General features: G+C 41.8%; 1 protein-coding gene across 1 annotated transcript in view; it reads left to right on the top strand.

The window, feature by feature from the left end:
* The first annotated feature begins 1,276 nt into the window (after nucleotides 1–1,276).
* Nucleotides 1,277–15,845, top strand: part of LOC138783422 (pyrimidine-specific ribonucleoside hydrolase RihA-like) — a 47,117-nt gene continuing 32,548 nt past the window's right edge. Inside the window, exon 1 of the mRNA XM_069958115.1 lies at nucleotides 1,277–1,533. Within this exon, the coding sequence (XP_069814216.1) occupies nucleotides 1,518–1,533 (16 nt within the window). The 5' untranslated portion in view covers nucleotides 1,277–1,517. The remainder of the gene's footprint in view (nucleotides 1,534–15,845) is intronic.

Here is a 15,845-nt window from a genome sequence, read left to right as displayed (position 1 = left end):
TTAAAATAACAGCAAATATTTGCCATTAAATGGCGGCCATCCACTCAATTTCACCATTGTGTGAACAGAGCCTTTCTGTGTTTTTAATCCACTCCTGGTTTTGGTTGCAATATAAGGACCACAATACTGACTGAAATATACGTAGTGTGAACCCAGCCTATATAAACTAATAAATGCAGCAGGCGTGGAAGGCCATACCCTTTTTGCTAAGTCACACTCCAATAGGCATATAAACATGCCATTTCTTCTGATGTTTTCCTGTCTATAGAAGTCTATGGGAGGAAAAATGGCACAATTTCTTGAAAAAACTGCAAAACACACAGCAGTTACAATTTAGCAAAACTGATGTTTTATATATATATATATATATATATATATATATATATATTTTTTTTTTTTTTTTTTTTTTTTACACCTAGTGTGATTCCACCCTGAGGCCCCTTTCTCATGGGGATAATATAGATGCATTTTTATATCCATATTACAGCTGCAGGTGTCCCAGCCCTGCTGGCAGTTCAGGTCATCAGGCCAGGCTTATGTTGGAATATGGATGCAGAAATGTTTCCGTATTAAGCCCATGTGAACACAGCCTAGTGTTATTACAGCTGTATCCACTTTCCAGCTGACATTAGAGCTGAAGGGTGTTTTTATTCATCAATGACAGACATATATCGTGAAAATTGTGAGAAACGGAAACATAAATATAAAGTACATTAAAGCATTAAATAATCCTCCTTCAGCTATTAAACTTGATTAAGCAAAAACCTCTCATGAGCTTGTGATGAGCTGTTATACAGACGCCACAAATATTATGATGCCCAGTGTCCCAAGTGACGCAACAGGTTTTTGTCCCATTAGGTCTGTCAGGCTCTGTTCGTGCCCATTGGTGGCGCAGATTGCTCTGCTCCTTTGGCCAGTGCCGCATAGCAATTGTGACGGAGGTTGTAAATGGAACCTGTAAGGGCCCTTTTACACAGAAAGATTATCTGACAGATTATCTGCCAAAGATTTAAAGCCAAAGCCAGAAACACTATGAACAGAGATCAGGTCTCAAGGAAAGACTGAGATTTTTCCTCTTTTCAAAATCCTTTCCTGGCTTTGGCTTCAAATCTTTGGCAGATAATCTGTCAGATAGTCTTTCTGTGTAAATGGACCCTAACGCAGTATGAACCTAGCCTTTGTTTTTCAATTGGAGAATCTGACCTAGTGTCTAGTGTGTGCAATGAATTGCAGCTGCTCATAGGTAGGAGGTACTACTCTCAGACCAGTGCACAATTTAGAGGGAGTGGACTTGACTTCCATCTCCACCTCTTGCACAGCCTCTCCACGCCGTGGAATAAAGGCTAGAATTGAAGTTTTCTGTCTTTTTAGTTTCCTCAATAGAAGACACTGATCACGTAAAGGGAACTGGAGGAAATCAGTAGAGGTTTTACTTACAGAATAACATTCCTATGCTCACAGAATCTTCTCTGTAGAGACACAGCAAGGGAGCAGCATTGCTGGTTGACTTGGTTATTATGGAGAGCAAACAAGGTATGTGATAACTGCTTATTTAGACCTTAAGTTATTCATAATGTCCACTAGATGTATCTCCGAATATACAAAGCAATCTAAGATGTAATAAACGAGCAGTTTTACCCTATTTCTGCTTCAACCTTTGGATTGTACAATGGTTAATAATTTCTTAACAACTATGTTATGTGAAGTAATTTTCATTTTGCCTTTTATCTCTCCCCCTCCCCTTTTCTAGTATATTAACCCTTTGCTGCTCCCATACATGAAATCCCAAAATGTTTGTGGATTGAGTCAAACAGAGGCTTTATTATTTAACACACAGGAACAGTTTATGGTTTGGACTAACATTTTCTTCAGTGTTGAGTTGCATACAAATTTCCTGTTTCATAACTACATTTTCACATCCTATCATTTTGCTGTTGCCCCTTTTTTTGTTATCATTAAGCACACAGTAAAATAAAAGTTCAATGGCACCGTAATTTGGAGTGAAAATGTAACATCGTGTGAGCAGGTTTTGCAAAAGGAGGCCGTTAATAATGAGCATGTTCGTTATTTGGGGGGGGGTTGTAATTAATTATGGCCATTATTCTATATGGTATCTGCTGCTGGCCAGTTTCCCATTGACTTCAATGGTTGCACTAGTATATTGAAAATATTAGTCTATTTACTTACAATAGCTGAGATTAAGTTAATACTGCATATAACACCATTTTGTGATACAGTAACTGGCTGCCTGTTTTTTAAAAACTGTGTTCATAACAAAAAAAATTGACAGGTCTATTTTGTGCTGCTGCTATTCGGTGAACAGCAACCGTACAAAATAGGCTGTGCTCACAGTGTAAAGTACGGCTCCCGGCCATACTTCATGCTGTCTATGATAAATTGCAGTGCGGGCATACCTAATTTTGCCCGCATTCCAATTAAAATAAAGTGATGTTCATCCGGCCAGTACTGCAGTATCAGCTAGGTGAACATGTCAGACATTGGTCGTGTCAAACAATGGTGTTTGTTTTCATAGCGTGTGAACATGGCCTCAGGCCTATGGTCAGTATTTAGCAACCAAAACCAGGAGTAGATTGAAAACACAGAAAGGCTATGTTCACTCACTGATGAAATTGAGTGGATAGCCATTATTTAACAGCAAATAGCGTCCTTTATTGCAAAACAGACATTGTTTTAAAATGACAACAATTATTTGCTATTAAAATGATGGCCATCCACTCAATTTCAACAATGTGTGAACATAGCCTTTCTGTGTTTTCAATCTGTTATCGTGCAAAAACCCGCTCAAACGTTTGAATTCTAGCGGTTATCATTGGGTGTACGCGAACACGAAATGATTGTTCATAACAGCAATTAATGAATGTAATAACATCAGAATTGTTCAGTACTGTTAGATATCGGTAGCGATCGGTTCTTTGTTTTTGCATGATAATCGCTCCATAAAATAGGGCTCCTAGGCTATGTTCACACGCTGTCAAAAAGATATACGTTTTTATTAGGAGGCCATTATAAGTATAGTAATGATGGCTGTCCAATAAATACGTAGCCGTACTGCATTTTCTTGAAGTAACATAGTTGTCACCTTCATAAATAACATCACTTTTATTTTTTATTTTTTTTTGCTTTGTTCCCCAGGTTGGTACAATGCCTGGGATGCCCAGCGCTTGTACAGTTTGTCATTTTTTTACTGTTGTTAAAAAATTAAATAATTTATCAAAATAAAAAAACCTTTTAATTGCCATTTTCTGCCCCCTATTCTTTGTGGAATGTTGTGTGACTAAAAAAAAATCACAATTCACAATTTAGTGGTATTTTACGTTTACACAGGTATTCAGTGCTGTCTGCTTCTGCAGCATATTTTTAACTGATTATCGAAAGACCTCTTTAAAGTAGTAAAACATAAAGGAAACTGTACAAACCGGGTATTTTTGTTGTTGTACTAGGAATGCAGAAAACTTATCAGTTTTGCAATGAACAGCCTAACCAACACCCCCTTCATTCTGTCACTCAAAAAACAAGTCCATGTATGGCTGTGGAAATGGAAAAATAAGAATTATGGCTCTTAGAAAGATGTTAAGAAAAATTTAAATTAAAGGAGTATTTTGGCCCTAGGCTGAAATTTAATATTGTGTCGGACCTGAAACAAAATAAATATAAAAAAACACCTACTGCACAGCTTCTGTTCAGCTCCAGTCTTCTTTCCAACTTCTGAGACAAGCATTTAGAAAGCAGGACCTGCTGGCTCAGTTAGTCACTTGCCAAAGTGATGTCCTGTCTTGGACAGTGATTGGCTGAGCCAGCAGGTCTTGCTCCCAAATGTTTGTCCTAATAAAAACTGTAGGAAAAGAGAAGATGGAACCAGATAGGAGCTGCAAGGGATTGCATCTAGGCAAATATGTTCTTGTGTTTTTTTTTTGTTTTTTTTTTAGGGGGCCTAGGATAGGAACATATCTTTAAAGGTCTCCATACACTAATAAACTGTTGTTTCCTAAATTTAAATTTTTAAATTATTATTTAAAACTTAAATCTCTTTAGTCCTTATCACTGCTGTATGTCCTGCAGGGAGTGTATTCTTATCAGTCTGACGTGGTGCTCCCTGCCACCCCCTGCCCATGTTAGTAACTGTCTAGAGCAGTGACAAATCCTCAAATTGCACCTGTCCTGCCCTGGAAAGTTCCAGACATTGACAGAGGTGGCAGCAGAGAGCACTGTGTCAGACTGGAAACTTATTGCAGGACATACAGCAGTTGATAATTACTAGAAGACTTAAAGGAGAAGTTCGGCCCAAAGTATTTTTTAATATGTTATTAGTTATGGAAAGTTAGACAAATTCCTAATGCACATTAATTATGGAAAATGCACATATACTGCTACTTCCCTTAATTTAGTAGATCAGGGAGGCTTCAAATTCCCTAAAAAACCGTCATGTCACAAATCAGTTGTAATTACAATGGAGTGTCCAGCAGGGGGTGCACCGAGCAGGGAGGGTGAGAGGTGCCTGTGCATCTGCCTACCTACCTACCTACCCCACCCCCCCCCTCCCTCCCTGCTCGGTGCTGTGGGACACACATACACGGTACTACTACTACCACCATCATCTGCTCATAGTACGAGCAGATGATGGGGGAGTATTACCAGGGCCATCTTCCCCCCCCCCCCCCCCCCCCCCCGCTGTCCCCACATATGCTCTGTACTACTCCTATCTTCTGCTCATAGTATGAGCAGATGATGGGGGAGTAGTACTAGGGCTATCCCCATCACCACCACCCCCTGTCGTTGATGCCTCTGCACTGCAGTTCACATCCCCTGCCGGAGACTGACTGCAGAGCTCACCGCCGCCCCAGCCACCTGCCGACTCGTTCCCTGATGTCACCTCTGACATCTACTTAAATTAAGTAATTTACAAATTTGTATATCTTTCTAACACAGTTGATAAAAAAAATTTTTTCCTCCAGAGTACCCCTATAAGCCCTGCCTTTTTGGGTCTATTAGCAATATTTAGATGACCCATTGGCACCCCTGATTATGGTAAGTGTGTATGTGTGTGGCGGGGGAAATCTGGTGAGGAAGGAAGCCTCCTTCCTTCTAACTACTGGTTAAGAAGCACCCCCAAACTGGCTGTATTTACTTGACACCCTCTGCATATATGTAGCAGACTTCTGAGAATGGTGTCATACCCTCCCTCCTTTGTGCTTTTTGCCATAAATGTAGAGCAGATGGAGCCAACAGGTTAAACTTTTAGATAAAAAAAAAAAAATTGTTCCATGCTTAAAGGGGTTATCCCAAAAACCTATTTAAAGACTGCATTTCAGTCACTGCTTCATGCATTCACTATGGGACCGCTGAGGCGGACTGGTTTCTAAACTCTCTATCCTCGCCAGTCCCATGGTGAGTAATTGGGAATGCAGCTGAGCTCCACTGCTGGTCACTTGAGGACAAGAGACCTCTGTTCTAGTAATTGTGACGAGGGGGGACACTGTAAAATGCCTATCTTGTGGGTAAGTGATAAATTACAAAGAGAACAAAGTTTATAACTTATAATTACAGGGAAATGTTGGCTTGTGTATAACAATATCAGTAGTTCTAGGACCAAGTGCAATAAATATGAATTGTTTCTATTGATCAGTATTAAAAGTACATTATGACCACATAAAATAAGCGTATCAGGGTAATAGCCTCAAAGTACTGGCTCTAGTTCCCTGCCAATAGCTGCATTGTGTGGGAAAACTTTAAATTTTGTAAGGGTCCATTTACACAGAAAGATTATCTACCAAAGATTTGAAGCCAAAGCCAGAAACAGACTATAAACAGAGAGCTTGAGATTTCTCCTCTTTTCATATCCATTCGTGGCTTTGGCTTCAAATCTTTAGCAGATAATCTGTCAGATAATCTTTTTATGTAAATGGTCACCTGCATCTCTTTTGTCAGAAATGGTGGGAGTCCCAGAGGCCCAGCTCTCACTGATCAATAAGGTGATGTCATATGCGAACGATATGTTTAAAAACCCATTTAAAATAACAGGTGTCTGACCTAGCCGAGACTCCTCCTTTTTTGCTTTTATCTTCATAACCCTCCTCACCTGTTAATGGTAGCCACAACCCAGTGTTATTTCTAAATATATTTTACTAATTCAGAATCTGCTATGGAAAAAGGTATTGCTCCTGTCAAACACATATTTGGGTAGCCAGGAATCTCATTTCAGATGTAAATGTTTGAATGCAGGGACAGTTTGCATGTTATTTAAAGGGGTTATCCAGGTTTAAAAAACCTGGCCACCACTTTACAGAGACAGCATGATTTTGCAATTGAACAAGTTGAAAAACCCCACTCAAACTGAAGACAAGAATCATGCTGTCTCTGGAAGCGGTGGCCATGTTTTTGTAATACTGGATAACCCCTCTAACTCCATAAGGACTTGCTTTTTAAAGAGGTATCTCTGTGACTTTTTTTTTTTTTCCTTATAAATCAACTGGTGTCAAAGTTAAATAGATTTGTATTTTACGAGGTTCGGGTCTTCCAAATCTTAACCGCTATTATGCCAAAGCACACCTCTCCGTGGTGCTGGAATAGCACAGACATGCCTTTACGAAACTACAGGTAAGTATAGAGGCTGCCCTTTGCCCAATTTCCCTGTTTCCGCCTGTTTCAATGGTACAAACCCCACACTAAAAGTATGCCAGAAACACTTTTTTTTTCTAGATTAATAGCACCTCACCCCTCTCTGTTTCCAGTCCTACGCAACCTTTCCTTTCCCTCGGGGGTGGCTGACCAAAGTTTCATAGGTGGTCTAAGGTGGGTAGCTTTAGAGTAAAGTCTTTTCTAAATGGCTTCTCATGGCTTTCCCTGTCAGCTCTCAGGGAGCTCGCAGACCCCCTATCTTTTGGGTTCTAGAAAGCCTTGAAGCTCCTTCATTTTCTCCTTTCTCTGCCTTTCCCTTCTTCTTTTGTACATTCTCTAACCCCTTTGGGCTCTGGCTCCCTCCATCACTTGCTTTTCCTTGTCTATGCCATGCTTGGCTCCCTACTGGGGTAACTTGCTGCTCAGGTGGAGCAGGTGTATACATGCACTCACTCCTCTTCAATCGCTTCTTGGCAGCAAGAGGTGGGATACAAGGTACTCCTGTTAGAACCACCCTTCCACCAGATGTTCCTGGAGCATCTCTGGTGGAGGAACTGTGGTGAAGAGACTTCCATTTCTGGAGCTGCCCTAAATTGGTCCCTTTCTAAAAAGAGGTGTGGTGCCATCTGATCAGTGCAGCTAGAGCCTGCATTCAGGCTCTGTGAAGGAGCCCTGATCCTCCTTCAGTCCCTATGTGTTGCCTAGGCTTGAGGATATCAAGCATATGGAAAACCTCATGGCTCAACTCTACAAACAATCCTCCTGCTTTTTTTGGACATGGTGTTATTGGGACCAGTTCAGACATGGCTGAGTATAAGTCCCTTCTAGCATGCTGAGAAGTATTCACCTGCCCTTACGCCCCCTTTTTTTCCTCTCCTTTCCCCCTCCCCTTCCTCTTTCTTCATCCTCTGTTGCTCTCCAAATTTTTTATTTCTTCCCCCAGGTTTGGGCTTCTGCCCCAGTTGATGGTCGGCATGATACCTTTTGTGTATACCCGTATTGTCATATGTTGCTAATATTACTGTTTTACTACCTGTGCATGGGCACTTGTTAAAAATTTAAAAATTTTATAACTTCAGAATAAATAAAAAGAAAATTGTGAACAATGCCAAATAGGTACAAAATGTGGCTGTAGTTTTTACTCTAATATGCTATATTAAAGGGGGTTGTTCAGAATAAAATGTTTTTCTTTAATTGGAATTTACTTCTTCTATTAAACATCTCAAGTCTTAGGGGGTGGGGGGCATGCTTGCGTGATGATGTCACCACAAGCTTCTCATGCTGCACAATGCCATGTGGAAGGTGTCCAGAACTGGCAGCGTCCAACTGGTGCTAAAGCGGGCTGAAGAGGTGATGTGTGCACTGCTTTGAAGCTATTAACGCTGCCGCAATCACTGTCGTACGAGGCAAGCTATGGAGTGTTTTGCAGAGTGCGAGGAGGCAGGCTGATACAGAGGAGAGTGAAGGCGTCGGTGTGGCCCAGAAGAGTGATACCGAAGGAGAGTAAAAGTGCCTGGCGGCGTATGAAAGGGAAGCTGCGGAGGAGATCGAACAGCCTAGGTAGGATAGTGAGCGATGGCTGTGGGCAGGTGGCGGGACGTGGATCAGTTGGTCCGGAAGTGAAGGGTCCCGTGATTGGTATGGCTGTAGCTGGCAGAGAAAGGTGGAACAGGAGCTGAGTCTCACAATGCAGATGCAAGGCTACCAGTGTGTACTTGTGGAGAAAAGACAGACATACATGGACGGCCGTTCCCGGGGGTAAAAGGAAACCTGACCGACCTGCTGGGTGAGATCAAACTGATGTATATCTCTGTCCCCACTGGGAATGTGAATTAGCTGACACTCCTGTTTCTGAACTTTTAAGCCATTGTTGAGGAAAATATCTAGTAAAAGACATGAGGCTGATGATAGAACTGGTGTTATCTAACATAGTGCCATATCTAAAGAAACAAATGAGTTAATCTATTGCTGATGTTTCTTTTATGATATACACTACCGTTCAAAAGTTTGGGGTCACCCAAACAATTTTGTGTTTTCCATGAAAAGTCACACTTATTCACCACCATACTGTGTGAAATTAATAGAAAATAGTCAAGACATTGACAAGGTAAGAAATAATGATTTGTATTTGAAATAACATTGTTTTTACATCAAACTTTGCTTTCGTCAAAGAATTCACCTTTTGCAGCAATTACAGCATTGCACACCTTTGGCATTCTAGCTATTAATCTGTTGAGGTAAGCTGGAGAAATTGCACCCCACGCTTCTAGAAGCAGCTCCCACAAGTTGGATTGGTTGGATGGGCACTTCTGGCGTACCATACGGTCAAGCTGCTCCCACAACAGCTCAATGGGGTTCAGATCTGGTGACTGCGCTGGCCACTCCATTACTGATAGAATACCAGTGGCCTGCTTCTGCTGTAAATAGTTCTTGCACAATTCGGAGGTGTGTTTAGGGTCATTGTCCTGTTGTAGGATGAAATTGGCTCCAATCAAGCGCTGTCCACTGGGTATGGCATGACGTTGAAAAATTGAGTGATAGCCTTCCTTATTCAGAATCCCTTTTACCCTGTACAAATCTCCCACCTTACCAGCACCAAAGCAACCCCAGATCAGTCTCAGATATGGCTTTTTCTTTGCCACTCTGCCCTGAAGCCCAAACTCCCGCAGCCGCCTCTTCACTGTAGATGTTGACACTTCTTTTTCTACTCTGGTTAGAGCCTGTTTATGCTGTCCTCTGAAGGGAGCAGTACACACCGTTGTAGGAAATCTTCAATTTCTTAGCAATTTCTCGCATGGAATAGCCTTCATTTCTAAGAACAAGAATAGACTGTCGAGTTTCAGATGAAAGTTCTCTTTTTCTGGCCATTTTGAGCGTTTAATTGACCCCACAAATGTGATGCTCCAGAACCACAATCTGCTCAAAGGAAGGTCAGTTTTGTAGCTTCTGTAACGAGCTAGACTGTTTTCAGATGTGTGAACATGATTGCACAAGGGTTTTCTAATCATCAATTAGCCTTCTGAGCCAGTGAGCAAACACATTGTACCATTAGAACACTGGAGTGATAGTTGCTGGAAATGGGCCTCTATACACCTATGTAGATATTGCACCAAAAACCAGACATTTGCAGCTAGAATAGTCATTTACCACATTAGCAATGTATAGAGTGTATTTGTTTAAAGTTAGGACTAGTTTAAAGTTATCTTCGTTGAAAAGTACAGTGCTTTTTCCTTCAAAAGTTTGGGGTCACATTGAAATGTCCTTATTTTTGAACGGTAGTGTACCTGAAGAATACTGAGGTCTTATAAAGGGACTGGCATGGTGAGAACAAATACATTTGTATTGCTTGATGTACAACCACTACTGGGACATCTAGGAGTGAGAACTGTGTATGAAATTATAAGAACTTTGAACTATTTGTACTCCTGCTCTAAATGTGAACTACAAGGAGATAAGGGATCACTGAGAAGTAAAGGACTAATATAAGAACGGTGGACTTATGTGGATAGTGGAGTGCTTAAGTGTATTTGCTGATTAACTTAGTGTTATACGTAAAGTAACATCAGAGTTAACGAAGATACTGCTGAAATTTTTTTACTGATATATCTGGGGACTATTGAGGTCTTATATATAAATATAAATTTGTATTACTGTACGTATATCTACTACTGGTACACTCTAGGAGTGAGAACTGTGTCTGAAACTATATATAAGAAATCTGAACTACCTGTATTCCTGATCTAAACGTGAGACTAAACGTGAGACATGGAGACATAAGAGATTGCTGAGAGTTGAGCTAATTGAGACACCGCTAAAATTTTGTGACATGCCTGGGGGATATCAAGGCCCTGTTAAAGAGCCAGTTGGATGAGAGGTTGGATTGTGGGTGTAATACTAGCTAGTATGAACTGTTTCTGCGAAAATTTCTCTCTAGGTGGAGTGAGATGTGAAGATACTGGTTATGTTAATAAGCCGGTGCTGTCCCCCCAGGTAGAAAAGAAGAAAGAGCGAGGGGAAAAGATTGAAAAATTTTTTAGTAAAACACCCGAAGGGAAGGGAGCGACCTCAAAGTTAAGTGGAGGCGCTAACAGTAATAGTGGAGAGAACAGTACTATATTAGAAATGTATTAACCAAAATCGCAAAAACTGAGGGCAGCCACTGTTATGTATATAATCCCTAAATGGGTGTAAATAAGGGGATAATGCCTGAGCCGTAATGCTACCTCAACATAGCCAAACTAAACCAAGAAAAAACAAATTGAGTATTGTAGCAATAATTTTATTTCAACCAATATTTAAAATACCAAAAAATCAAAAAATAAATCAACACTATAAAAACAGGGTGGCAATCCTGGAGAGATGTCTCATATAACATAGTAGTGCAAAGGCAATTCATAAAAAAGAACACTGGGACTGGATATAAAGTGCTAAGTGCATGATTGTATAAAAAAAATCCTATATTTGCAATGCAAACTCATCCCACCCCATATAAGAGTCACACATGTTACCAGAGGGTCACAAAATCTACTCACTCTCCAGGATGCCACCACCCCGACGCGCGTTTCGTGTCCTTCGTCCGGGTTGAAATAAAATTATTGCTACAATACTTAATTTGTTTTTTCTTGGTTTACTATATTAGAAATGGCAGATAAAAATGGCCAACCGGTGTAATATAGCTTTGACAGATATTACAAATAGGCAAGAATTAAATAAGACATCTCACTTATATGCACCGACATGAATAAGGTGAGAGAGAAGGTGACAGAGCAGTAAATTAAAATATGGAAGCAGGGTCGTAGCTAGAGTAGATATATATAGATAGATCATCTAAGTGCAGGAGCAGACTACCTTCTTCTTAACCCCTTATGTACTGAAGTGTGTAATTGACATTGACTCACATGCTGAAGCTTAAAAAAAGGTTAAAAGCAGAAGACAGAGATCTCTGCTTTACTGCTTGTGCACTGATAACCCCTGACCTCCAAGCTCCTGCAGACGTCGGCGGTTATCAGAGATCTTCTCCTTCTCTTATGCTTTTTAACCTTTTTTTGTGCTGCAGCATGTAAGTGAGGTATGTATTACTTACACACAGCAGTACATAAGGGGTTTAGCAGAAGGACACAGAATGACTCTTACCTTCCCTGTGCATCCCCAGGCCCCCCTCCGGCATGGACCCATAGCAGCTGCCTGGCCTGCCTCTATCGTAGCTATGCCACTGTGTGGAAGGCAAAATAGCGATAAATGTAATCAGCAGTAGAAGAATATAAGAAAGAAAAAGAGAATGTAAAACAAAACTGGTTGCAATGGAAGGCAGAAATAGATCTTTAAACTTGAGATTGGTAGGAATCCCAGAATGTAGTGAAGGGAACGTTTGTACCTCATTTATTCAAGAATGACTGTTAGAAAATGGGATAGAGTAATGACTGCACGAAGCCTTTAGGGGATAGTCCAAGACCTATATTGGCTAAAATTCATTGTGCAAAGGACAAGGATAAGATTTTGAGGAGAGTTAGGGCAACACAAAAACAGAAAAAAAATGTGTGGAGGTAAAACAAAGACTTACACAGAACAAGTTGAAATATGCAGTTTTATATCCAGCAAGGCTCTGTGTGACATACCTCCAGCAGACACATTTTTTTTGATAATTCTGTGGATGTGGCCGAGTGGTTGGACACACAAGGCATGAGATAAGGCACATAGTTTAGGGCAGTCAAGTTGGATCAGATGTCCTGTGGGGGAGGGGGGGATAAATTAGTAGTGAATTTTTTTTATTTTTTTTTTTCTCTCTCTCTCTCTATATCTATCTATTTATTTTTTTTATTAATGAAAAGCTTAAAGAGGATGTACCATCAGGCAGGGCTCCAGACTAAAAAATTTACCTAGGAGCCATTGGCTCCTAACCTGAAAAATTTAGGCGCCAAATAGAATATTTGGTCGCCAACATTTTAAAACATGTAAAATTAATGTTATGTTAAATGGGACTTACTGTGTGCAGCGGCCACGGCAGCCTCCTCCTTTAGATCCTTTCTTTTCTTAGTTTGAAAACGTTCAACATGGAAACTTGCAACTTGACAACCATATACAGTCTGACTCAGTACTTCAGCTTCACTTGGCTAGCCTTTTAATGAGGCTTACTCTTCTGAACTTGAACTTAAAAGCTTGCAACTTGACAACAATATACAGTCCACTAGAATGTGTGAGGTGGTCTACAAGTCAGGTTCTGAGTCAGTGTATATACATACAGACACTGAGGGAAGTGGTACTGTGCAGTGTATACATACAGACACTGAGGGAAGTGGTACTGTGCACAGGGCCGGCGTTAGGGGGGGGGAAACAAGGCAGTTGCCCAGGGCCCCCATCCCCCAGGGGGCCCCCTGCAGCTGCCGCGATTCCTGGGTGTCAGATTCAGGAATACACGGCAGCAGCCTGCACCAGGGCAGAGGGAGCTCTGCTCTAAGCACAGGCTGACAGAGTGGCTGCTGGAGCGACACCCCCCTCCCCCGCCTCCTTCCCTGAGGTCCCCTGCACTGAGGAGCTGCTGCTGCTGGAGCCCACACTCCCCCTCCCCCTTCCCTGAGGTTCCTTACACTGAGGGTCCTGTACTGTCCTGCTGCTGGAGCCGACACCTCCCCCTCCTTCTCCTTCTCCTTCCCGAGGTCCTGTACACACCAGGCTTCCTGTCCTGCTGCTGCAGCTGGTGTGATGTTACACTGCTGGCAGTCGGGACAACAGGAAAGAGGAGGAAGAAACCAGCAGCAGCATGAGGCTCCCAGTCCGGCCCTGTCATCAGCTGCTGAATTATTAACTACCAACTACTAATGTAAGTATATGTGTATATAGTGTATATAGTGTATGGGTGTACTGCTATATAATGTGTATGGGGGGGTTGTACTGTTCTATAATGTGTGGTGTATTCTTATATAATGTATAGTCAATGTGTAGGTGTGCATGTGTGTGTACTGGAGGTTTACATATGCATAATGTGTTTTTAGATATATGTGAGAGTGTATATGTGGGTACTATATAATGTCTATATGTGTGTGTGTGTGTACTGTTATATAATGTGTTTGGAGGGTGTACTAATATATAATGTGTATGGGTGTGTGTGTGTGTGTGTGTGTACAGTTATATCATGTTTGGGGGGGTCGTACTGTTATATAATGTGTATGGGTGTGTGTGTGTGTGTACAGTTATATCATGTTTGGGGGGGTCGTACTGTTATATAATGTGTATGGGTGTGTGTGTACGGTTATATCATGTGTTTGGGGGTGTACTAATATATAATGTATATTCAGTGTGTATGGTGTGTGTCTGTGTGTACTGGATATTTATGCATAATGTGTGTTTAAATATGTGTGAGATTGTATGTGTGAGGCCAGGTTTACACTACGTATAACACCGGCCATTCTGTGACCCAGTCGAATCGCCGGTGTTACTGAAGATCATCCTGGATGCTACAGCAGTACAGGCCGAATGATCTTCACTTCTGGTGAATCCGGATGTAAGCGCACACAGTGTGCGCCTGCATCCGAATACACCAATGCTCACAATGGAGTGTGTGGCTGAAGCCAGACGCTCCATTGTGTGAACTGACAGCTTCTCTGTGGCCACTATTCAATGAATAGTGGACACAAAAAACGGAAACGACGGTTTTTAGTGTGGCCAGATGGAACCCCGGCTTGAGTGTATACCATGTGTATGTATATATATATGTACTATGTGTATACACTCCGGCCAAGATTCCATTAATTTCAATAGAACGTGCATTTTGTATAAATCACGGCCATTGTTGCAAATTGCAACAACAGCCGTGATTGATACAAAACATACGTTGTGTGAACATAGCCTGAGACTGTGTATGTCTGTGTTCTCATGTACAGGTAAACATCACAATGCGTAGTGGATATAATACAATGTAGTGCACCTTGCTAGTAACACCTCAATATGGAGTAAATATAAAGTGCCTCAATACATAAGTATTATAAGAAGTGGCTATATATATATATATATATATATATATATATATATATATATATATATATATAATATATTGAGGTATTAAAGCGGTGCTGTCATTTGTCATATCTTGTGACATGTCATTCAGAGACCTATGGGGATCATCACTTATAAGCGGGTGATGTGCGCAGTGCAAGGTCTGATTTCTAGTCTGTGGAGTGAGTGAATCAGCCAGGGAGTGAAGTGCACTACTGTGTGCTTCACCCACTTATAACTGACAATTTCAGCAGGTCTCTCAGTGACATGTCAGAGGTTTAGATAAGTGACAATACCGCTGTGCAGCGCAGCTCTTTTCTGCCCAATTTGACATTTGCTATGTAGAGAAACTGCTGCACACCATGTGGCACAGCTGCCAAGCAAACCATCTAATGCAGGTACTAGAGAGGAGCAAAGCAGATTCTTATTGATATGTACGAAGTAAAACAAATCTCCTTTAGGGTACGTGCACACGTACCGACTCGCAGCGGAAATCTCGTTGCAAGTTTGGCAGCGAGATCCACTACGAGTTAATATCCTGCCAGGTCCTGTGCACACATACTCGCAGCGGTCTGAAAAGGGGTTATCCAGCGCTACAAACACATGGCCACTTTCCCCCTACTGTTGTCTCCAGTTTGGGTGGGGTTTTGAAACTCAGTTCCATTGAAGTAAATGGAGCTTAATTGCAAACCGCACCTGACCTGGAGACAAGAGTAGGGGGAAAAGTGTCCATGTTTTTGAGTATGTAATGCAGCCACCCCCTTAACCCCTTCCTCCATTCCCACCCAGCTCCCGCTCTCTGTATACATTACCTCTCTCCTGCACGGGGTCCCGGCGTACTGCTCTCCCGCCCGGCCAATCAGTGTTTAGCCCAGCCGCAGCCACTGATTGGCTGGGTAGGAGAGCAGGACGCCGGGACCCCGTGCAGGAGAGAGGTAATGTATATACACAGCGGAGGAAGGGGTTAAGGGGGCAGCTGCATTACATACTACCGCTGCGAGTATGTGTGCACAGGACCTGGCAGGATATTAACTCATAGCAGATCATAGCAGATCTTGCTGCCAAACTCGCAGTACGTGTGCATGTACCCTTAGTGTCAGGGGCGTAGCTAGGGGTTCAGCCTAGGGGGGGCGAGTGAGTCTAAGTGGGCCCCCAACCATTGTTACCCATAGGAAATCTCAGCAGGTGACACGGATTTCTGAATAATATAGGGAATATTC

The sequence above is a fragment of the Dendropsophus ebraccatus genome, chromosome 2, assembly GCF_027789765.1.
Source record: "Dendropsophus ebraccatus isolate aDenEbr1 chromosome 2, aDenEbr1.pat, whole genome shotgun sequence".
Lineage (NCBI taxonomy): Eukaryota > Metazoa > Chordata > Amphibia > Anura > Hylidae > Dendropsophus > Dendropsophus ebraccatus.
The sequence above is the reverse complement of the archived record's forward strand: the minus strand, read 5'-3'. Positions and strand labels throughout refer to the sequence as shown.